We start from the raw sequence: 25,751 nt of genomic DNA on the forward strand, positions 1-25,751 counted from the left end.
TGGACCATAGCCTTGTAATCAAACCTGCACCCACCAGTTCTACTGGCAATTGGTTCCATATTCACTCCACCTTCTGAGTGAAGAAAAACATCCTCAGGTTCCCTTAAATATTTCACCTTTCACGATTAAGCTATGACATCTAGACTCATCGAACCTCTGTGGGAAAAGCCTACCCTATACCTTCCAGTAATTTACCAACCAATGACAACTGGATCATGAGCCAAAATTTTCCTGGTATAATCTTAGAGCCTTTCTTGAACAACAGAACAACATTAGCTATCTTCCAGTCCTCCTGCACCTTACCTGGGGCTAAGGATGTTTTAAAAAAACACTGCCAGGGTCCTGCAAATTCTGCAATAATCTCCCATTAGTTCTGAGGGGACACCTTGGCAAGCCCTGGGAACATCCACCCTAAGTTCTGGTTGCCTCACTACAGGAAAGATGTGGAAACCATAGAAAGGGTGCGGAGGAGACTTACAAAAATGTTGCCTGGATTGGGGAGCATGCCTTATGAGAATAGATTGAGTGATCTTGGCCTTTTTTCCTTGGAGCGACGGAGGATGAGAGATGACCTGACAGAGGTGTATAAGATGATGAGAGGCATTGATTGTGTGGATAGTCAGAGGCTTTTTCCCAGGGCTGAAATGGCTAGCACAAGAGGGCACAGTTTTAAGGTGTTTGGAAGTAGGTACAGAGGAGATGTCAAGAGTATGTTTTTTACACAGTGAGTGGTGAGTGCATAGAATGAGCTGCTGGCGATGGTGGTGGAGGCGGAAGTGATAGGGTCTTTTAAGAGACTCCTGGACAGGTACATGGAGCTTAGAAAAATAGAGGGCTATGGGTAACCCTAGGTAATTTCAAGCATCCCTTTGCCAGAAAACAAGCTATCTCAATCCAGATCCATTTGCCAGATCCTTTCTGATGATATTAAAATGGTTTTTTCCCTATTTAGAATCTCAACCCAAGGCTCAGACTAATCCTTTGCTGTAATCATCTTGAAATGAATGGAATTATAATGACTCGATCCGGAGTGTTCCCCTGTACACACTTCTGTCACCTGCCCTGTAATGTTCCCTAATAGGAGATCCAGTATCGCGCTCTCTCTGGTTGGGACCTAAGAAAGCTTTCCTGACTTTGTGCACACAGCTTTCAACAGGGGGTTTACAAAGTGGGCAACGCAGCTGACATTGAAAAATGTTGCAAATACCAATAGGTATTTTGAAAAATCACACTGGATTGAATTTCCTTAAATCAGACCTTTAATATCATCCAAGTTAGGTGTTTGTTGTCTGAGCACTGACTTGACTGGACCTGGGTTGTAAGAAACAATAGTATTTTTTTTGGGGGGGGGGAGTGAAAAAAAGAATTAATATCACAATATCTTGCATCAATGACAACCTGTGTGCTTTCAACTCAGAACTTGTGGGGTCAAGTTTGAGTAATGGGAGAATTCTCATTTAAAATATTTAGTCAGCCTATATGGGTTGGTCCAAAGGGAAAATTTCTGTGCTGTAGACTCCACTGTATTGTAGAGGACACTGCATTAGGAATTCATTAATACATGAAACACACGTTGAAGAGGCAGACTTACAAAGTGGACTTCTACAAAACCCTTGTGAGCACAAACCAAATCCAAAACGTGCCTCAAAGGGTGTCATTTATGAGCTGACTCTGAAGTGGAGGGAGAGATGGAGATCCTACGTAACTGAGTGTGGAAGCTGAGGAAGCAGTGTTGAAATGATACTAAGGAGATGATCAGGTGAGGGAGTATGGAGGAACTGAGCAGCATCCAAAATGCTGCATGAACTCAGCAGGGCAGGTAACATCTATGGAGGGGAATAAACGGTCAACGTTTCAGGTTAAATGCGAAGAATCCTTGTTTTTTCTCCTGATAGTTCTGTTGCTTCTTATCATCTCTAAATTTGATCACCAAATACTGATCAAAAGATTAAATCACAGACCTGAATTTGATTAAACCTTTGTACTTCACTTCTTGAAAATTAATAAAGATAATGAATAATGAACACAAAAAGCACAAAACCTATGCAAATCACTCCGGAGAAGTATCGACATCACTGCTCAGCCTACTCAAAAAGCCATGATACTTATGCTGGCACGTAGAAATAAGAGGTGCCTTACCAGATAAAACAATTTATTATTTGCTATTTTAAATGCACATCTGTTGTGACAGAATATAACTCTCAAATTTTCATTATTTTTGTTGTATCAGTCATGTCTGATAAAGAAACAACTGAGACCTTATTCCTTACGACCAAATGAGGTTGTTGTTCTGAGCTCATTTGGTTTATAAATCCCGTTTCGTTGTTTTTGTTGTATCAGAGTCATGTCTGATAAAGAAATGACTGAGACCTTATTCCTTACCGCCAAATGAGGTTATTGTCCTGAGCTCATTTGGTTTATAAATCCCAAGTGTTTTAGGATTCATCAAAGCAGGCGTAGTTGCAGAGCAGAAAACAGGGCAGCCAGTTTCTGAGCAGCAAGCTCCCATAAACAGCACAATGATCATGATCCTCGTAGAGGGATTAGAAGTGGAGAGAGTGAGTAATTTCAAGTTCCCAGGTGTCAGTATCTCTGAGGACCTAAACTGGTCGCAACATTTTGATGCAGCTATAAAGAAGGCAAGATGGTGGCTATATCTAATTCAGAGTTTGAGGAGATTTGGTTTGTCAACTAAAACACTTGAAAACTTCCACAAATGTACCGTGGAGAGCATTCTGACTGGCTGCATCACTGTCTGGTATGGTTGGGGGTGGGGGGGCTACTGTACAAGACTGAAGTAAGTTTGCAGAAACTTGTAAGATTAGTCAGCTCAATCATGGATACCAGCCTCCGTAGTATCCAGGACATCTTCAAGAAGCGATGACTTAGGAAGGCGGCATCAATTATTAAGGACCCCCACCACCCAGGACTTGCCCTCTTCTCATTGCTAGCATCAGGAAGGAGGTACAGAATCAGAATCCTTTATTATCACCAAGTATGTGGATACATACAGGGAATTTGATGCCGGTTTCCCTGAGCTCTCGCCGTACAGAATCAAAAAGTAAACAATAGTGCAAATAATCATGAACTATATACAATGAGGTATACCTGTGTATGTACAGGTGAACTTGGTTTATAATAGACTAAAATTCAAGTGTTCATAAGACTGATGGCATACAGAAAGAAACTGTTCTTGTACCTATTTGTCCTGGCATACAGTGATCTAAAGCGCCTATCAGAAGGAAGGAGTTGGAACAGGTGATGTCCAGGGTGTGATGGGTCTACAATGATGCTGCTTGCTCGCTTCCTGACTCTAGATGCATATAGGTCCTGGATCGAAGGCAGCGTCATACCAATAATCCTTTCCGCAGCCCTGACAGTTCTTTGGAGACTATTCTTGTCTTGTTTGGTAGCTGATCCAAACCAGACAGTGATGGATGAACAGAGAACAGACTAGATTATTCCTGAATAGAATTGAATCAGCAGCTCCTGAGGCAGGTTGTACTTCCTGAGTTGAAATACAACCTCTGCTGAGCCTTTTTGATAAGAGTGTCCGCGTTGGGTGTCCACTTCAGGTCCTGGGAGACTGTGACACCCAGAAACCTGAAGGTCTCCACAGCAGACACAATACTGTTGAGTATAGTGAGTGAGGGGAGTATTGGAGGGCTCCTCCTGAAGTCCACTGTCATCTCCGCAGTCTTGAGCGTATTTAGCTCCAGATTGTTCTGACCACACCAGAGGGCCAGCCGTCCCACCACCCGTCTGTATGCAGACTCATCACCGTCTCGGATAGGCCAATGACAGTTGTGTCATCTGCAAACTTCAGGAGTTTAACAGATGGATCCTGTGAGGTGCAGTCATTAGTGTAAAGAGAGAAGAGCGGTAGGGAGAGCACACATCCCTGGGGAGCACCAGTACTGATTGTCCGGGTGCTAAAAATGATGCTCCCCAGCCTGAAGGCACACACTCAGCGGATCAGGAACAGCTTCCTCCCCACTGCCATCTGATTTCTAGATGGATGTTGAACCCATGAACACTACCTCAATACTTTATTTTTTGCACCACTTGTACTAACTTAACTATTTAGTAGACATTGATAGATAGTTACTGTAATTCAGCTTTTTTCCCCTCTATATTTATTTATCATGTTTTCATTACACTGCTGCTATAAAGTTAACAAATCTCACGAAATATGCGGGTGATATTAAACTTGATTTTGATTCTGATCAGATCATCTATTTAGGGCAATGTGTTTATTAAAGGATAAATACTGGTCAGTACCCCAGAGTATAATTCCTAAAATCCCCCAACACTGTCCTCAGAGTCACCTGCTGGATGATCAGCTTCGATTTTAGTGTTTGAACAGCACTTTTGGACTCCAAGGTGAGAGACTCAACAACCACAAATCTACATAGTCACCAGCAGTTTTTGTTTTTATCACTTTATTTGTTGGCTACACAAATAGTTTATTACTCCATTTTTAGAAGAATAAAAATAATTGTTATAAAATTTGAGTCAAGGCAATGTTTTAATTTCATTCGACAACTCGAAGACAAGAAACAAGTGAGTAATGGCACACTAATTGGAACCAAAAGCTGCAGATGATGGAACCCAAACACAAAGAAAGATAAGATGATGGAAAAACTCAGCAGGTCAGAGCAAAACAGGTCTCACGTTCTCTTTCTCCATGGATGTGGCCCGGAGTGCTGAGTTCCTTCTCCCTGTTACCTTTGCTCAAGAAAGTAATAATAATAGATGCAAACTAATGGCAAACAAGTGAATGAAAGAGGCCAGATGTAAAGTTATTCAAAATACATTAATTGGGAAAAAAAGGAGAAACAGTAATTGATACAACAGTATAATGCTATTCAATTCCTAAATTCAATATAGCAAATATATTGCTGATGTACTTTAATGCAAATTTCAAACAAATCTGCAGAATAAATTATCACGGTCAATAGTGGGACAAGTTAAAATTGTGTTAAAGATTAAGCAAATATAATGCTTTAAATAATGCAAATTGATATAATATCCAAGCTTTATGCAGATTAGCAGTTTCAATTAAACAGACCACAATGCCCTGAAGTTTTGATTAAAGATCTGGTCATACAAATCCTTTGCGATGCAAATGAAATGCCTGATGTCCTTTTCACCTTGTTTTCAATATGGTATCTTAATATCATTAATATTAATTATCTGAACATAATTTCTGACAATGACCAAAAATGTCTTTTTTTTTACAATAAATTTTGATGATTCTGTGTTACATTTTGAAGCCTTTTCTTCAGCAGTTTTCTACCAAATCCTCACTGCACAGTTCAATGTTTTATTGCTGAACTGAAACATAACTTTAGAATTCAAGCCTTTAGCATTTCCAATGAAAGCAGTTCAGTACAGGTGATGGGTAACTGAGAGTGAAAGACCTTTTTCACTTCCAACTGTCAACCCAATATTTGCTGTCCAGCTAGCTGATGTGTTTCTCCTCAGACTGTAAACACTAAGACTGGGAATAACAAAGGGTCTACAGCAGGTGCATAAGTGCTTTAAAATAACAGAGCAAGTTGGAAAACTGGTTATAAAAGCCTGCAGGATCTTTGGATTCATAGACATAGTCATAGATCTTTAAAAAAAGTGAAATTATGTTGAATATTTATCAGCTTTGCCACATATGGAGTGTGACACCTAATTTTGGTCACCACATTCTAGGAAAAATATGAAGATCCGAGGAAAGGTACAAAAATAATTTACCAAAATGGATCCAGGAACGAGTGATTTTACCTGTTATAAGGTTGCACTGGAGAAGGTGGAGTTCTTGTTGAAGCACAATGGGTTGAACAAATTTGGAGGATTTCAAAGCCATTATTGATTTCCACAGGGTAGACAGAGGGAATCTGTTCCTGTTATGATTGATTTGAGGTTCAAGAAGCAAAGATTTAACATTTTGGGCAAAGGATCGGAGAATTTAAGGAAAATAGTTAAGGAATAGGACTAGATGTGATTACACTACTAAAAGATAGCACTGACTTGATTGGTTGAAAAGCTCCTTCTATACTGGAGCAATTTTATATTCATATAATTAAATCCATTTTGGCCTTGGAATTAAACTATTTACTTTGATGAATTCAACTTCAGTAAAACTGACAAGACTCAAACCCTTCGAGGACATAATAGCTGTTTGATTGGCACCTAATTGTGCAATCCAAATATTCTTCTGCAGCACCATACGGTTGCAATATGTACCATCTACAAAATATACTGCAGCTAAGTTTTTATAGAAACAGATCCCAAGCCTGTGATTGAGAAAGACAAGAGTAACAGGTGCATAAGAATGCCACCATGTGTAAGACCCTCTTCAAATTAGACTATTCTGACTTGGGCATATTCTCATTCCTTTGCTGTGGAGTCCAGTCCTGGAACTTAACAGCACTATGGGAGTACATTTCTCAAATGGACTACACTGATTCAAGAAGACCTTTCATCACCATCTTCTCAAGGGAAAGCAGCAACGGATCAATGCTGTTTTGCTAGCTATGCCCATATTCTGTAAATCTATAGGAAAGTCAACAAAGAATCAAACCAAGAATATTCCAGTGGATGCACTGAAATACCTTGCTATCTTCATGAATACCTTGGTTTAAGATCATGCTTTATTTTATTGATACTGTTACGCTGTTGGAATTTTATGTGTTTTTTTTTGCAGATCTCAAAATACAAACCTGTATTTTTAAAAAGTGTTCCTTTAATGACATTATACAATCAAGTATTTCACTTTTGCTGTTTAAAATAAAATTCTCAGTTGACCAATAAGTTGCCCAGGAAAAGAACAGGTAGGCATTTTCTACAGAGAGCGTGGGAAGGAAGTTTTTGAAGAAGGAGAAAGGAAACGGACAGTGAACAAAGTGGAAGAACATGGTGAAACACTCAGAGAAATAAGTTTGGAAGGTCAGATACAGATGTCAGAAATCCCTCATGCAGACTATAGTCTCATGGAGGATTTTCAGACATCTTTCAGTTACCCAGCTAGCACACAACATTGGAGAAAGTTTGACACCTTTTTTCTTGGACATTGTGTGTTTTTTTTTAACTTAGACTGGTTTTTCAGTGCAAAACCATATCAGTATCCTGAGTAAACAAAGTGATGCAAACTGGATTGATTTTGTGACAATGAGCTCCCACGATTGTATGCACATTATAGACTGATATATATGTGATGGGCCTTTTATTTTGATTGCTATAGTTTAAAATATGTCAATATAATTTCCATCTAAGTTTATACTGGGGTGAGCTAAATTATTTATTCCTGGCGTACAGTTAAATTTGCAAACATCTTTCAGTATTTATACAGGTCTTGTTTTTCCTAAGAAGAAACATTCAAACTTTACTTTTTTGTGTGTTTACCGAAATCATAGCTATCCTAGATCTGCTTATATTTTGGTAATGGCCTTTTCATCATTATTCCCATTCTTTGTAGAGTTATGTTACTGTTGGCTTGTATTCACAATAATAACTAACTCATTATGAGCCTACAGTGAGAGGGTTACATATACTGTACAGTGTACTTTCAGACATCTGGCGTCCATGATGGGGAGGTAGGACGCACATCTTAGCATGACCCTGCTAGTTGCATGGGAATTGCTATCCATCACATACTAGTATTATAGGCATAACACTTTAAAGAAATGGCTGAACTTTGCCATCTAGAGTATTGCATACAGTTCTGGTCACCCCACTATAGGAAGGATGTTGAGGATTTGGAGAGGGTGCAGAAGAGGTTTACCAGGAAGCTGCCTAGTTTAGAGGGCATGTGCTATCACGAGAGGTTGGATAAACCTGGGTTGTTTTCTCTGGAGCTGCAGAGGCTGAGGGGAGATCTGATAGAGGCTTACAAGATTTTGGGAAACATAGATGGAGTGGACAGAGAGTATCTGTTTCCCAGGGCTGAAATATCTAATACCAGAGGGTGTGCATTGAAGGTGAGAGGGCAGTATGTTCAAGGGGGATGTGAAAGGTAAGTTTTTTTTATTCAGAATGGTGGATGCCTGGTATGCGCTGCCTGGTATGGTGGTAGAGGCAGAATCATTGGATGCTTTTAAGAGACGTTAAGATGGGCACATGGATGTAAGGAAGATGGAGGGATATGGACATGGTGTAGGTAGGAGGGATTAGTGTTTGGGTGTTTTTGATTTTGCTTTTTAGCTGGTTCGGCACAACATTGTGGGCCGAATGGCCTGTTCCCGTGTTGTACTGTTCCCTGTTCTATGTTCTATCTCCTTACCTTGTGAAAACACTTACTTAACAACAATTCTATTTTTATAGGTAAAATATTAAATTACAATACAGCAAAAAAAAATCAAATAAATGACTCTACTCACTATGAAATGAAGAACCAAATCTTCAGGGAGGATGTCACTGTTCATCAGACTACATATATACTGCCCTAAAAAGTCTTTTTATACTTATTTTACATAACACTTGGAATAAAATTCACTGACCTTATTTTCATTAAAAAAAACCAGAAAAATCTTCCTTACATTATGCATAGACAACTGTGTACAGTACAGCCTGTCCAGGGGTAGGCTATGGCTTGATCTAAAATCACTTAATTCTAAATGTCAACAGAATTAGTAGCATCAATAGAATTCAGCTTATTTGTTGCATTCTGCTGTTCTTTAACCTAATGGTGTTTTCAAGGGCCAGTCAATTCTTAGAAATTCTTAGAAAAGCGGTTTCATGAGAATCCCAAATGCATAAACACCAGATAAATGAGTTTACTCCACAAATTTGAAAAACATCTTTCCACAAGGTAAAATGCAGTAGTTAAGAAAAAAACTAATTCAGCTTCAGGTTTAGTAATGAATATTTTGATAAAGAAAACTACTGGCAAAGAATATAGGAGTCTTAGTCAATTGATGGACCTTAAATAACACCTAAGTAAATAAAATCCTGGTGTCTACCATGTTGCTGTGGGTACAAGACTGGGGAAATTAACTTCTACATTACAACAGTGACTACAAATACCTGTACCTTATTGGAAATAAAGCACATGTCCAAAGTTTGTAAAATACATTGCACAGACATGCAAGCTTTTATTTCCCTATTTTGAGAACTTCGTCCCAAAATCATGCAATATGACCTATAAGTAAGTTTTGTTTCCCACACTGTTACAACGAGGCCCAATGAAAACTTGGGGAACAAAAGTCATCTTCCATTCAGACCCATTGCTGCCTTCAGGACACAATATTAAAATCTCTAACATCTGATAACTTGGTTTTCCCTATCTCAACTTTGGCTCAGTTCAACACATTATAGACAGGCACAGAAGAACACTGCGCTCATTAATCCGTGTTGATTTGCACTTTTGGCATTATTCCCTTGGTTCTGTATAACCTTCTCCATCTTCCGAAAACTAACTTATTTTTCTTTCAACAGAATCTCAGATCTAAAAAGCTCACTGTTTCTCTTCCCACAGGTGCTGCCTGTTTCCAATAATTTTCTTTTAATTTGACATAATTTATTGTGCAGAAGCTCAAGCTAATACGCTACTGAAAAAAAACTGGATGGAGTCAGCAATTAATCCATTATCTTGAGTTAAAGTACATGCAATAAAAATAGTCACTTTAAACATTTATCTTTATTAGCTTCTCCATTGAATTTTTCATTTCTGATTAAATAAGTACAGTTGTGGAAGTATTATTATTGGAGATACCATATGGAATTTACTGTCCACTGCAAGGACAAGGTGTAAGGCTTTGTTGGCAGGACAGCCAGCTGTGCTTGGACGTGGGAGATGCCACATGATCTCCCACCTCTGGCCACCCTTTCTCCATGCTGTCACTGATGTGACCTGCCTTACAATACATTGATACTCACTCAATCTGGAAATTGATAGACTCTCAATTGAATGCAATCGTTGTCAATCAAATATTCTTTTTTCATATCCAGCGATACTAACAATTTTTATCGTCACTCCTACATTTTCTGATGCTGGTTAGCTTGTAGCACTATCCCAGAGATTAACCTTTCAGTCACGGAGGACTGATAGCCCTGCTCGTGAGTGGTTTTAAGGTTCATCACTACTGATGGGACCCTTCCAGCAAGTCTAAAGTACGATTCCAATTGATTAATGAATTATTGCTTCTAAAACATTTGGAATTAAATATGGTATAATCAGTTTGATGGATTATAATGGCAGGTAAACATATGGTCTGATGCTTGGCTTTCCCAGAGAGATCTCCACCTAGAAATTCTGTTTGCGTTCAGTTAGTCTGATGATAGCTGTAAGACTGAGTTATCTTTTTAGTATAATTTAGCCACCCAACAAGTAAAGGGGTGTTTTCCAAAAATTAACATTACTGAAAGAGTTAGTGAATGTACTTGGGTAATACTCCTTTGCTTACAAGGACAAGTTATGAATGTATGCGGATGAACATCATGCTGTACACTCTGCTCTCACAAAAACGCACGGCCAAACATCCATTGTCAAGTTTGCTGATGACATGACTGTGGTGGTTGGCTCATCACCAACAACGATGAGACTGTCTTCAGGGAGGTGGAAGAGATTGAGGCCTGGTGCCAGGCAAGTAACCTCTTCCTCAATTTCAACAAGACAAAGGAAATGGTAATTGACTTCAGAAGAACTTATACCTCTCACACCCTTCCTTCCATCGGCAGCACAGGAGTGGAAACTGTGAGCAGTTTCAAACTCCTGGGAGTGCGCATCCCGCACAACCTCTCATGGTCCAAGAACACATTCTGCACAATCGGGAAAGCTCACCAATGCTTCTACTTTCTGAGGAGGCTGAAGAGCGCTGGAATATGCACAATGAATCTCATGCCCTTCTACAGATGCACAGCAGACAGCATCTTAACAAGCTGCATTATTGCATGGTACGGTAACAGCACTGCGATGGACAGGAAGGCCCTACAACATGTAGACAAAACTGCCCAATGTATCACCAGCTCCAGCCTACCCACCATCAAGGACATACGGTGCCTACAAAAAATATTCATTACCCCTCCCCCGGAAGTTTTCAATGCTTTATTGTTTTACAACATTGAATCACAGTGGATTTAATTTCACCTTTTTGACACTGAAAGATTCTTTCATGTCAAAGTGACAACAGGTCTCTACAAAGTGATTAGTAATATAAAACACAAATTAATTGATTGCGTAAGTATTCACCCCGCCCCCCCCCCCCCTTAACGTGACACTCCAAATCATCACTGGTGCAGCCAGTTGGTTTTAGAAGACACAGAATTAGTTAAATGGAGATCTGTTTTTGGAGACCTGTGTGCAGTCAAGGTGTTTCAATTGATTGCAGTAAAAATACACCTGTATCTGGAAGGTGCAGTTGCTGGTGAGACAGTATCCTGCAAAAACTACACCATTAAAACAAAAGAACACTTTAATCAACTCCGCAAAAAGGTTATTGAAAAACACAAGTCAGGAGATGGATACAAGAGAATTTTCAAGTCACTGAATATCCCCTGGACTACTGTTAAGTCAATCATCAAGAAATGGAAAGAATATGGCACAGCTGTAAATCTGCCTAGAGCAGGCTGTCCTCAAAAACCGTACAAGAAGGGGACTAGTGAGGGAGTCCATCAAGAGACCTGTGACAACTTTGAAGGAGTAACAAGCTTCAGTAGCTGAGATGGGAGAGACTGCGCATACAACAACTGTTGCCCAGGTGCTTCACCAGTCACAGCTTAATGGGAGAGTGGCAAAGAGAAAGCCACTGTTGAAAAGAACTCACACGAAATCTTGGCTAAAGTTTGCCAGAAGATATGTGGAAGTCTGAAGTCAGTTGGAAAAAGGTTCTGATGAAACTAAGATTGGGTTTTTTGACCATCAGACCAAACACTGCTCATCATCAAAAACACACCATCCTTACTGTGAAGCATAGTGGTGGCTGCATCATGCTGTGGGAATGCTTCACTGCAGCAGGCCCTGAAAGGCTTGTGAAGGCACAGGGTAAAATAAATGCAGCAAAATACAGGGAAATCCTGGAGGAAAACCTGATGCAGTCCGCGAGAGAACTGCGGCTTGGGAGAAGATTTCTTTTCCAGCAAGGCAATGAGCCCAAGAATAAAGCCAAAGCTACACAGGAATGGCTTAAAAACAATAAAGTTAATATCCTGGAGTGACCAAGTCAGAGTACAGACGTCAATCCAATTGAGTATTTGTGGCTGGACTTGAAAAGGGCTGTTCACTCATGATCGCCATGTAATCTGATGAACCTTGAGCAGTTTTGTAGAGAAGAATGGGAAAAAATTGCAGTGTCCTGATGTGCGAGGCTGATAGAGACCTATCCACTCAGACTCAAGGCTGTAATTGCTGCCAAAGATGCATCTACTAAATACTGACTTGAAGGGGGTGAATAATTATTCAATCAATTATGCTGCATTTTATATTTGTAATTAATTTAGATCACTTTGTAGAGATCAGTATTCACCTTGACCAGCATCATTTTCTGTTGATCAATGTCAACAAAGCCAAATTAAATCCCTCGTGTTTCAATATTGTAAAACAGTAAAACATGAAAATTTCCAGGGGGGGGGGGTGGGGGTTAATATTTTTTATAGGCATTGTATGTCCAGAAAGGTGCCAGAAAAGGGTCAGTAACTTCATGAAGGATTCTACCCACCCTGCTCATGGACCGTTTGTCCCTCTATCAGGGAGGAGGCTACATTGCATCCATGCCAGGATTACCAGACTCAAGAACAGTTACCTTCCCCAAGAAGTAAGGCTGATCAACACCGCCACCCACTAACACACCCCTCCACATCCCCAGCCATCTCTCCTTTATCGTTTCACCTTCTGCACCACCACTCCTGTGCCTAGTGTCACTTTATGGACATGATAAGGCCCTCCGATGGTCGGGCCTGTCCATGGATTTTGCTAGCCAGCTTATCTATGTGATATGCAAGCCAGAGCAGTACGATGGAGAGAGCCACCTGTTGCCCATGTAGCAGGCTGCCCCTCACCATGCAGCTGATGAACCCAAAGTAACGGCAGAGACGGCAGGAGTTGCCAGTCTTTGTTGAACTCAACTTAGGACTGCCTCAGGAACTCCAGCTCCAGATTTTTCCTCGGTGTTTGCTCACGAAGCCTTCCCCATGAGTGGGTGTAGCCACAAGGTAGCGGAGGTTATGAGATCAGAGCTTTTCTCCTCCTATACAAGCTGTCAACCACGGCTGACGAGCCTCATCTGCCCAAGGTGACTAGCTTTAAGGATCCCGTAACCCGCCTTTGGCCCTTTTCTACTTTCTGGACATACAATCCATGTATACAAGCTGTCCTATGTATTTATGTTTATTATATTTTGTGTTAAGGTATACGTGGGCCGGATGCAGGTACCTACAAAGCCTTAGTTTATAGAAATCTGCTGTTGCTGAACCAGTCACAAAAAACAAATGGCCATTGAGCAAGTGACTAACCCCATTAAGGAGCTGAGCTGTAAACAAGTTAATGATGGCAGAAGCAGATGGCTGTAATGCAATTAATGACACAAGTCAAGACCATGCTTTCAAAAAATCTGTCGAAGATTCAGCTGCTAAGTAGTAATTATTGCTGATAATGTGTAAGCCCATGCATTGGAAATGGGGAGGGTATGACGCACAGCACTTATTTGCTGCAAATTTAGTTCTCTAAAAATAAATAAACAGCTTCCATTTAAAAGCAGGGCAGTTCTTCAGGGAAAATTCGATAAGTGAGAGATGGTTACGTGCATAAAATCAGACTCAGTCACCAACAGCACTGGTCACTAAATTTGATTGACAAGAGATTACCCAAGTAACTCCATTCTGTCTTAATATATGATTTGCACCCACAAGCAGCAACTTTTTTTTAAAAAGGAGTCAAATAAAAGATTTAAATTGCTATATTGATGCTGGAGTATCAGTTACACATTTTGATCTCAGAACACAAGCAGCAGCCAGAACTTGAACCGTTATAATGCTAGTTTCCTTCCCCCCCACCCCCCAACCAATCTGTAGTGATTCCTTTGATGACTACCGATTTAATTGCTGAAAACATTTTGACTGGGTGGAGTAAACTGTGCACGCCAAAGTTTTGGATTTTGTATAAATCACATAGGGCATTATTGTCGCTAATAATAAAATAAAACGACTGGACCTAGAACACACACACTCCTACAATAAAACCACACTTTATATTTTACTTGTGCACGAGAAGAACAGCATGTTCACCCACACTCTACTAAATTCTGAACAGGGAAATGCCATTTTTTTAAAAAACTGACTAGCAGTTACAAACGTTGACCATTTGGTAAACAGGGTATGTTTGAATTCCTTGCTTGCAAGTACGATCAACATTCGCAACACTGGTGTTAAAAGCCAGCAGAAACACCAAACTGACAACCGATGATACTTTGAAGTTAGTGAAGTAATTGTCCTTTAGTTGGTGTGTACACCTCAGATCACTTATCTCACCTCCAGAGCCCTGGTGTACAAAGGGAAGCTATTCTCTTCAGAGGCCTTTCTTGCCTGGGTTGTCTACACTCTATCCTTGCCTGGATATTATGTTAACCCTTACTTTACCACAACTTCCACGCTCCCTCTCTTTCGTCCTGTAGAGTACAACACAAATCTTTCTTAACTTTAATTGCACAGAGTCTCTGGAACTCCAAGAGAGTTTTATTAGGGGACAGTTGGCTGTTTGATGACAATGATGGAGGCAGCTGCTCTGTGGGCCATTGCTCTGTAGAGTAATCTCAGACAACAGATAAAGATGAATGTTACAAATAGTAGGGAATATTACAACTACCAGTAAAGAGTGAAACCAGGGAAATGGTCCCCATGGTGAAGATGGGGTCCCATGTAACTCCTGCCCAGTCTTCCTAACCTGACCAGCTTCTAGCCGGGCATGCACAGCTAAAACGGTGATGTTTTCAAGTGTATCAGGAATGTATATGGAATACTCCTGGCTAATAATGGCACAAGGACCTCCTCTCTTAGACAGCTAAAGTCTAGTGCTTTTGTCGATTCTGAAGGGCCACAGTGTGGGTTACCAGCATTTTGGCGGTAACGTCATTGATGGTCTGGCTCGTATCATGTAGCACTGAGGGTTGTATCATTCACCAATTTCTTCAGCAGCACTGAGGACATGTCAGTGCTTTCACGGGTCAGTCTGGCAGGTCCCCAGAACAGAAACACTACAATTCAGAAACACTCAGTCTCCATAGTCTTTTGATGGCAGCCCCACAGTAGGATGTAGAAAGAGAGTAAGCAGGTGGTACACCTATGGTATTACAGAGATCAAATAACAACAACCTCCCCATGGCTTTAGTTCAGGCCAAAGATCCCAGTTTTAAAGTGTATTCCTGGTAGCTGTGATAGGCCTGATGGCCACACACCCAGTAAGTACCATTAGGATTCAGAAGGGTACCAGTGGTTTTGGCAATGCATGTACTATTATCAAAGTCTGGTCCTGCCTCTTGATTGTTAGTTACATACTTCACAGTAGTTGGGGTTTATCTAGCCATTGTAACTAGGTTGATACTATCCCTCAACATAGTTGCCTTCACAAGAGTCATTTCGATGGCAGTGCAGTCCTGTGCTCCCTTTACAGTTCCAGTTTCATTATTAAAGTAAAACACAGAACCAAACTCACTACGATCCAGGGCTATAAATATATTGGCAGAACAGGAAGTTCCACCTCAGTTGCTACATGAGGTGCCAGCAACACATTTCCACTAAGGTTTTCCATTAAATTTTTCCCAGTATCAGCTCGGGAGGGAAAAGCCATCAACGACAAATTCCATGTGGCCTTACGTCAGGTGACATTTTACAATGGGCAGAATTAAAATTGTACAAGTTCTTCAGTACAGTTTGAGAACGAATTATTTTAAGCAAACTGCGTAGTCTATTGTGCTGTTAGCAGTGGAGGTGGAAATTGTTACCAAAGTTGCCTTAGTCTGAGGGGATCTTTGAGCCCAGTGACCAGATTATCTGCAAACAAAAACCATATCCCATGCTTTAATTCTATCATATCCACCATCCCATTTCCACATTTGTTGGATCAACAAACTGTAAAACCCATACATACATTTAGAATATTATCTTAATAACTACACTTTTCAAAACAAAATACCAATCACAAGTGGGTAAAATGGGCCACATGCATATGAGGCAAGTAATGTAAAACGTGAGGTTTACAGTGAAATTTTAAGCAGAAGTTAATCTGGTAATGATTAGCCAAAATCTGGATCATTGTCAATCTAATATAAAGCATATTTGTATTGGGCAGCTATCACAATACTTTTAAAACTATGTACAATATTGTCCAGAGGCTATAGTGGAGCAACTGGGAAGTCACACATAAATATTGTCCTCATTCTCCTGAACACTTTTAATCCTTAGATGTTGTAAATGCAATTTTAGATTGCAATTTATTTACAATAGCATTTACTAAGATGGGCGTCCCTGTTTCTGGAACTAATCCAGAATACTTTTGAAAACATATGCGCATACGTTCTACAGTCATTACCGGCCAGTGGTGTAGTGGCATCCACATCCGACTTCGAGGCAAGTGGTTTGGGTGTTCGAATCCAGCCAGCTCCTTGCATGCTTTCTATCCGTGTTGTGCTAGCAACTCCACCTCATAAAAAACAAACAAATGCTAAGGGAATGGCAAAGGTTGCTGCCCGATCTGCCATAAGGCGCGGAGAGGAACAACTAAATATTCATTGACATCATTGTCTTCTGTCTGACACGGTCTTTTTTCTGACAATCTACAGCACAAGTGAAACATTTCCTTTGAGCTCCTACTAGGATGGTTCAAGGTAAATCAACATTTCACTCATTCCCTCTGCACCCCTCCATCTCCTGTAGTGCCATTGGGAACTGCCCCGAGGGAGGGTGCTGGCTGATGCCAGCCTCCCCGAGTACTTAAGAGGCGCCACTTGGCATGGGCCTTGTTGAAAGTGTGCCTGGGGAAGGCAAGGGTACAGCATCTAATGCATTCTTAAACTCTGGTGTTTAGACCTGAAAGCAGTGAAATGTTTTCAAAGGAAACGTCTCGCTCTGGCTCAGTATCGGCTAGATGTTTGCGACAACGTGATGTTGGATGATACATTTTGAAATACACGCAGACCTGGATTTGGATAGTAAGCATTTACAATAACACGTTATTTAGAAATGTTGTTATTTTATCGTGTTTTTGAAAGATGATTAACTTTTGAACAGGCTTTCTAAAATCCTTAATTTAATCAACCTTTCTCTGTTATACTTTTATTAAGAGTAAAACAATGAATACACGTAAATAAGCAACAGGACTCATCCTTTTTCCTTAAAAATATCTAATTGCTACTAATTGTTGATAACCTCAGCTCAAATTACCATGCCATGCGACATAATTATTATTTTTTTTAAGAAGATTATTGCCAATTTGGGCATACACTCTCATAAAAGGTTCATCATCCCCTCGCTAGTCCAATTATTCATCGCAATAAAGACGCCAACAAATGCTTCCTTTCTTCTTGGTTCAGTATTACACTATTCCCTTGGGTAACATGTCATTCACTACACCCTATTATCATTCCAAGTTTTGAAGTTAGCACTCATTGATCGGATTTTCTATTTCTGCTCTTTCTAACTTACCCTTTCCTATTCATTAACAAGAATAAACTGAAGAGAGTAAATTGGGGAGCTTGCATAAAATAAGCAACAGCTACTAGCCCAGAAAACATACTGAACATTACTTTCAGCCTTTTTGTTCTTGAGATGAATTTTCCCAGTATTCTATATTTCTTTGTTATTCCATTTCACAATTCGTCCCATCCCTTTGCTGTGTACATACATCTATTAATGCTTCTGGACACATCTTCAGTGATGTTCCTGGAATCATCGGGTGTTTTGGGTCTTTCAACATCATACAACCTCCTCCAGGTGACCCAGCCGGGGCTGATCAGACCCCAGCTTGTGTCCAGATGGCTAGCTACTTATGACTCCATGGCTCCCCTCTTGGAACTAGATTTACAAATATTTAAGGATTTTATAATTAGAAAACTACATTGACAGCTGTGTTCTATTGAACAGGAAATATAATTCAGCAGTTAATAAATTTGTTGCATAAAAAAGGGAACATTTGAGAATTTAGCTGCTCTAAAATTTGCCTATGTAATTAATCAAGAGTCACGAAATATACACTGGATCTGGTTTTGAGCACTACCTACACATTATTCCTTATAGCACTATAATTCAGTATTTACACTCTTGATCAGAGATGTATAAAATCAAGACCAATTTAAGGACTGATCTTGTTTGCATGATAGTGCTGTGCTGTGTCCTGGTGTGCAGAATATAGGCTGCATGGAAAAATGGAATGCGTTTGCATTTAACCCTATATTATTTTATTTCTACAATGGCGCACTTCCACTATAAATATTGCCTTATTTGGGAATCTAGAACATTAACAGCAACACCCCACAAAAACAGCATTGTGAGCATGCAATGAGCAGAATATGCTTTAAACTGAATTTAAAGATTTATTTAAGTGATTATAAAGGAATACAGATTTTAAAAAAACATGAATGATCCAAACCTCTAGAAGAATATACAAGACTTCCTTTAAAAAAATTGGAACTAAGTACATTGATATTCGTTGCATACATTTTAACTCTGACATCAAGTTTTTTTCATTCCAAGCAGGCTTGGGCTTTTGCTATAGTAATGTCAAAAAAAAGTATAAGCCCAAAAGAGTGGTTGCTTCATATATTTCACAGACCTGTCTGCCAGCAACTACAAAATTTTCAGGTTATGTAAAAATACAGTAGAATTTACAAGATTCAAATGACTTTAAAAAGATTTTTCCTGGAGATTAAAGACTTTACTCTTTTTTAAAAGAATTTGCATCACATAAAATCCCTTATTTACGAAATGACATCGAACACAAGCTGAAACAAATATACAAATGAAATACACTCAAAAACTTGCACTATGCATAAACCTCCATAAAGTGATTCATGGAAGTCTCAGTACTTTGCTTTCAGATGGTAGAACATCAAGTTACTTTAATGGAAATAGGTTTTTTAAGAAGTACTAGATGAAAAGCTGGAAACATATTAGCAAACCACAGCATAAAGGTGTTGCTATAGCAGTAAAATTATTATTCAACAAATGAGGCACTATTTCCAGTAAGATGGTGGCATGTTTGGATGCAGCAGCCTCTCAGGGGCCAACCAAAGGTGTTTTTTTCTTTGTTAAATGTCTTTTCGTTACGATCACAAGATAATACTGGACTCCAAAGACTTCAGGTACTGCAGATCTACCCAATCAGTGAGCTGCTTGTTGGCAGAGGTGCTAGACTGGGTGCAGATCATGTTACTGCCTGCAACAGGATGGCATTGAAGTTGGTGCACGAAGCCCGTGTACAGTGTAACCACGGTTGATTGTCTTGGACATTTCTCTTGTGATTGCAGGACCCAGTTGGATATTGATAATAAGATGCTGCAAGGCCTGTTTCCCTTGTTGGTGGTGGGACAGACAGTGGGGGAACTGCGTGGCCTCAGCTGTAGTGAGGACAAGGTCTCAAGCCACAGACTTGCCTGTTGATGCAGTCCAGGAGGGGAGATGCTGGAGGTGGTGCAGCGTGGCATCCACACTCGGTTGGAGGCTGGCTTCTCCCATCGGCGCTGCCCTCCAGGTGCTCGATCACTGGAATGACAGGCTGGATCTCGTGTGTATGTTAGTGCACCACTGGAAACTGCACCATCAATCTGTGGGACATGTCTCTCAGGTACTTGGGCTATATATATGTTTTTTTTTGTGTAACTATGATTGGCACTTTGGCCCCAGAGAAACACTGTATTGTTCGGCTGAATGATTGAATAATTAAACTTGAATTTGATTTGAGTTAAATATTTTCATTCAGAAAGGCAACATAAAAATATTTTAATTACTAGAGAATTCTGTATTATAATTCCAGCAAGTACAAATTTACTTAACGACTATTTACTTTCATCTAAAGAAATAACAAATATACCACAATAATTTGTTATTTCCACACAACAAAATGTCAAACACAATGAAACAAAAGATGTTGAATAAATAAGGCTAGGATTTATACAGGACTTTCACACCAATTATGATGTGCCAAAATAATTTTACAATTAGTAATGTTTTGTTCTATAACTTTTGTTGTAATGAAGACTGTATGGCAATCAAGGACAGCAAGTTCACACAAACATCAATGAGTTAATACGCAGATAATGTGTTTTGGTGATACTGTTTAAGGGATATAACATGACAGGTCACTAATAATCCCCATTATTCTCCATAAAAGATCTCATGACATTAATCTGATGCTTACTCTAGAGCAGACAGTGGCCATTATTAAATATCTCCAATAAGGGAATACTCTCTGTACTGTACTCAAGAGTTGGGATCAGATTCTGTGCTCAAGGACATCTTTTAGATCAGATAAAGAGCTGGGCATAGCCCAACATCAATAATTAAGAATATCCATTAAATTTTACCCAAGTTTGATTTACTTTGTCACTTAATAAATATTTTGTTTTCTACAGTGTCAGAAATGCATTTGGAGACAGTCCTCCAAGCACAGGTCTGTATAAAACAGCAACATTTAATTCTTTTTAATTGGGACAATTAGGACTCCATCTGGCATTAATGGCCCTTTTGGTAAATTACCTGCATTTTGAGTCTGATGTATTAAATTATTACTTGGAGATTGAGTTTGCCAACTCTAGAAAAAAATCTCATTTGTGATGGAGAGTTGAACAAGGACAGCTGCATTTCTGTGCAGCTATCCCTCACAAGAATAAGAAACAAAAATAAGCAAAAATAGAAAGGTAGCCTTTGTTAAACTACAATGTTAATTTCTATTTTAAGGATGGCAGATTTAGTCTTCCCTTAGTTTGAGATACAAACTTACACTCGCACTGTTCTTTCTATGGTCTTTTCTCTAAAAATCAAAGATCAAAAATAAATATACTTATAAGACAGTCTCTGGATCCTACTTCCTCTCCCTACACCATCATCTTAATAAATTACACCTCAATTATTCCCCACCACCTCCTGCCAAATACTACTGACTTCTGGAGCACAATGTAAACATGGCAACTAAACAAAATAGGGATACATTAGCTTTGCTTATAGAAACCCTTGATGCCAAAATCTTAAACAGTTTTTTAATAAAACATTATTATCATTACTATTGTATGAACATGAAAAATATCAAAAGTGGCTCATTTGTAAAAATTGTGGGTTTTCTATTTATGCCATGTTTCCATGGTTATATGATGATGCAGATTAACTGAAAAAGTCATCACAATATGTAATATTGTTGGAGGAATTTTCATTTATAGTATAAAAAGGTGCATTTCCATGGTAACCCATCGTTCATTACTTGAATAGTTTCCAGGACATACTTTTATTCAAAGTATCCTGTTTAATTTATTCCGTAATTCAATAAATTGTGCAGTATTCACCATTTCCATGGCTGGAACAACCTGAAAAGTGGGAAAAAAATACATGGTAAATATTGCACTTAACCATCAGAGCTGTGATAGAAAGCCAGAAATTCCACTGCTCTGTAGTACAGACACTGAGATACTCTTTACCATCTAATAGCCAGACTTGTGAAAATGCTAAAGGATCTACGATGTATTTGCATTTATTTAGCACTGCAATTTCAATTTTAAATACAGACCATACCTTATTCTGTAGAAAACTGTGAAGAGATTGTATCCATAGACATTCCATTGTTCTGAATCTGTGGAAAAATTAGAGCCACAATTTAAAACTGAGTAAACTAGAAGATTTAGGCTGTAGCAAGTGGTGACATTCAGTATAAAATTCTAGCATGAAAAAAATGTCTACTGGGAATCCTGGGTGCAATGTACAGTGCACAATAGCTATAGTACCAACCTAGCATTAATTTCCTGAGAGACTGGAAAAGAAGTTACTTACTAATTAAACACATCTTTAGTCCTTGAAAAAAAAGTACAATTTCACATATCACACAAGAGCTGAAATGGCATATCAGTTCAATGAGCCAGAGAATTTAAGTATAAAGTTGAGACAAGGTGTCATTATAGAATACACAGTGTTACTGATGCTTTGAAACAGTTTACAGCTGTAGTGTTAGCAAGGCAATGATACATATTAGAAGTGAAAACAGCATTTTATGGAAATTACACTGCATACCATATTAGTACATAGCTTCTCCAACAGCAAGCCTCATGCAGAGTCTCCTCGCTGGCAACACACAGAAACTCCTTTCGGAGTCAGGCTGAACTAAGAGGACAAGGAGATCTGGCCCCTACACACATAGCACACAGGCCCACCAGTGTCTGGATACGCCCTGTTGCTCATGAACCAGATCCCCAGCTATGGGTAAATAGCCCCACTGCCTTGCGGGCATCCTCAGGAGAGACAAAGGCTACGGGAGTAAACCCAGACAGCAAATCTGGAGTGGACCCCCTAAGGTGGCTGGACATCATTGAACATCCTTCTGGCAGCCCATGCAGCCAAGCCGGTGCCAAATGCATTACTTCATAAGCTTTCCTTTGGACTACACTGGTGATGCGGCAAGGGGGATCTGGATGACTGGGCATCTCAGGATCCCCATACCTCCTGCCCAGGCTTGCGATGATGATCATCATCACTCATTGTCCTTCGAGACAGATGGATGCCAACCACCACCATCATGTTAGATTGCAAGTTAATTTTTTTTTAAGGACAAAAGTGCCCTTTCAAGTCTTTAGATGTTTGAACAATGAAGTCTCAATTTGACAGGCATGTAACCTGAAAATTTCTATCCAAGAGAGTTGCATTTCATTTGGGATGAGAAAGGAACAATCATTGATATTTACTGATATGTACCATATTAACTGTACATTTTGTCCCTCACAGGATGGGTTTAAAAATTAAGTTGCGTAGACAATGTCAACAACTTTGAGAATTACTGTGGTTAAATATTCAAAACTCTCTATTTCTTCCCAGAACAAAGATAACTCTGATCCATAATACACCTTGTATTAACTCTCCATTTGAACCTGGCATCAACACAGAAACTGCATGGGGTACAATTGCACGGTGACATTTCAGGATCTAACCTTGGATGAGGAGCAGTTGATGCAGAGGAGAAATTAATTACATTGAATACTCCACCCAAAAGTTGGGAGTTTCTTTTACGGGTGAACTTCCAAACATGTTACAGACACAATAATCATATCATTGACCCATGCATATTGTATTATAGAATAGTCTGGACTGTAAAGTGGGACATTAGAAGCAGGTTTACTAAACTCATTGCTTGACAGAAATACTAATTTAATTCTTCAGTATTAATTTAAAATAGGTTTTGTCCAATCCTTTCCAATTCATCATTTGACAATGATTAATCAATGTTATTTTTTTAATTCTGGGAGCATTATGTAGGTGGTATCCACAACAGTGAAAGCTCTGAAATATATGCAAAACATTTATTATATTTTGGAGTCTGTCAGTCCATATAAAAACCCAATTCATATTTTCAATAGTCAAATGGACATTATTCCTCATGTGGATGTTATTTCAAATTTGACTGATTTACAAGAGCAATGTTGCCACAGACAGATGAGTGGCCCTGGATATTTTACCACAATACGTTTACCAAAGACTGTTAGTGTTCACAGAAAACAGTCTGTATTGCAATTTTCTGTAACACAAATCCACATTATCTGCAAATATCAAGAAAAGATGATGAACAAAATTGTATTTACTCACTTACTTCCCCCTCCCCAAATTCTGAGAGAAAATTTTATTTCATATTAATTTCTGGGTTTTACAAGGGCCAATTTCCGTTACCCAAATAGCCACAATGCGAGGGTTGCCTGCAATCAATATTTGTTGTACCTTGTACAACTTGCCCCTTTACTGCTTTCAGGTCATTTGCATTTACCCTGCACTGCCTCATTATGTCGATCAATGCTATTCCATTCAATTGGTTTTGAGCCAGAAGGACTATCTTCTTATTGGTACAATGATATTTAAAACCATTCCCAGTCTCCTTGATGGGCTGGAGTACGGATTTTACTGTTCAGTAGAGAATTGCTGTACTTATTCATTTATGTCCTGCCGATACAGTTAAACTTTGAATTAAAGCGATGTATAAAAACACTGCAAGGCATCAAAATCAGGATTAAACTCGTAATCTAAATATTGAATAGGCAAATCAAAAGAGCTGCTAAGATGCCTTAAAGCAAAGGCAAATTATTAATGTTCTCTGCACCAGCTTTCAATCCACGCTTTAAGAGGAATTGCAGGTTTCTGTTATTTGCATATGCCCTGGCTACAATGTCAGTCTTGTTTCACTGCCCATCTGGTAGCAGTTTATCTTTGGTTTAAAAGTGCGAGGAGCAGACTCTAATAGCAAAAGTAGCTTGGCTAAATAGAGGCAAATCCATTCATCATTTCATGTAACAAGATATGGCTGCTTTACTTGTAGGGACTCTACAAAATGAGTGTTCAACATATTTCTCATTGAAAAATGAGATATGGATGAAAGTTCATACCCTCCCAAAAACCCTGAAGGCACTAAACTCTCACAAGGATGCAGCTCAGAAGAAATCATTTGCCAAATATTACATTTTACATAGACAGGGAATCAATTAACATTCATTAGTTTTTCAAAATGGTGTTGGCCATTTCTCTACACATCAAGGAAATTATAATGCAGGGAGACCATAAGTTCTTAATTGTGAAATTTAAAACTTGGGGCCTCTAAAGAATCACTAATGTATCCAACTCTGAATTCAAGAGAAGCATCTTTATTTTTAACCATTGAAAATCATATAGACTATTAAGTTCTATAGCATTGTAACAAATACTTTTAGATTTTTGATGTTACTTTTAATGCATGATGCAGTCTTTGTAAACAAGGTAAATACTCACTCATGCCATGCCTCCACAAGAACATTAAGCACAGGAATGCTTAGAGATTGGATAGTAGTTTGTTTAAAGGACAGAAAGAGGGTCACAAGGTCAGAGACATAGTTGGCATCATGACACTTAACCCTAAAAAAGTTAGAAGAAACACACTTTAAAAATACTGTTTTCAAAAAAATTTTGACAGGTTTTAGTAATAATTATGGGAAAGTAAACTTGACAATATTAAGGTCAGGCTGCTAGAAACAGTAGGATATCTTAAAGGGGAACAATAAATTTCTGCAAAGGAATTAAATTGAACATCTCTCAAAAGGACTTTACAGTAAATGAGATTGCAAATTGTGGAAAATGCTTAATTTTACTATGGCAATTCTATCCAAATTGAGCTTCATTTGCCTGCTCTGAGATTTTCATTAGATAATCTGTGTTTTGCATGCAATTTCAAATGAAATTCTCAGTAACCAGGGCTACAATTACATTTTGATGAGACAGTATTTCATCAATGGTCCTCAAGGTCAGTGTTTATGAGGATACAAAAGCTTTTCACAAGCTCCTTTAGCAATAAACATAAAGAACAATGCAGCAAATCACAGTCAAAGGGAAAGAATTGTGTTAACCACATAACCAGGTGTTAAGTAGAAAGTATATTGAAAATGATTACATGTTAAAGGTCTGAAACATAAAAGCTCATATGTATTCACAGGCATGCTCACTAAATGTGCAAATAGTATTATATACAGTTTCAGTCATTGGCACGGGGAAGTCAAGATCATGTACTGTAACAAATCATGCAAGACAAGAGTTACGTTGGCTGGGTGGGGCTGGTAGGGGTCAATATT

General features: G+C 39.0%; 1 protein-coding gene across 1 annotated transcript in view; it reads right to left on the bottom strand.

Moving 5' to 3' along the window:
• Nucleotides 1–18,500: 18,500 nt before the first annotated feature.
• LOC140202991 (uncharacterized) overlaps nt 18,501–25,751 on the bottom strand; it is a 69,616-nt gene continuing 62,365 nt past the window's right edge. Inside the window, exons 18-20 of the mRNA XM_072268649.1 lie at nt 24,919–25,041; nt 21,697–21,754; nt 18,501–21,491 (exon numbers count right to left, since the gene is read on the bottom strand). Of these exons, the coding sequence (XP_072124750.1) occupies nt 21,417–21,491; nt 21,697–21,754; nt 24,919–25,041 (256 nt within the window). The 3' untranslated portion in view covers nt 18,501–21,416. The remainder of the gene's footprint in view (nt 21,492–21,696; nt 21,755–24,918; nt 25,042–25,751) is intronic.

The sequence above is a fragment of the Mobula birostris genome, chromosome 9, assembly GCF_030028105.1.
Source record: "Mobula birostris isolate sMobBir1 chromosome 9, sMobBir1.hap1, whole genome shotgun sequence".
NCBI lineage: Eukaryota > Metazoa > Chordata > Chondrichthyes > Myliobatiformes > Myliobatidae > Mobula > Mobula birostris.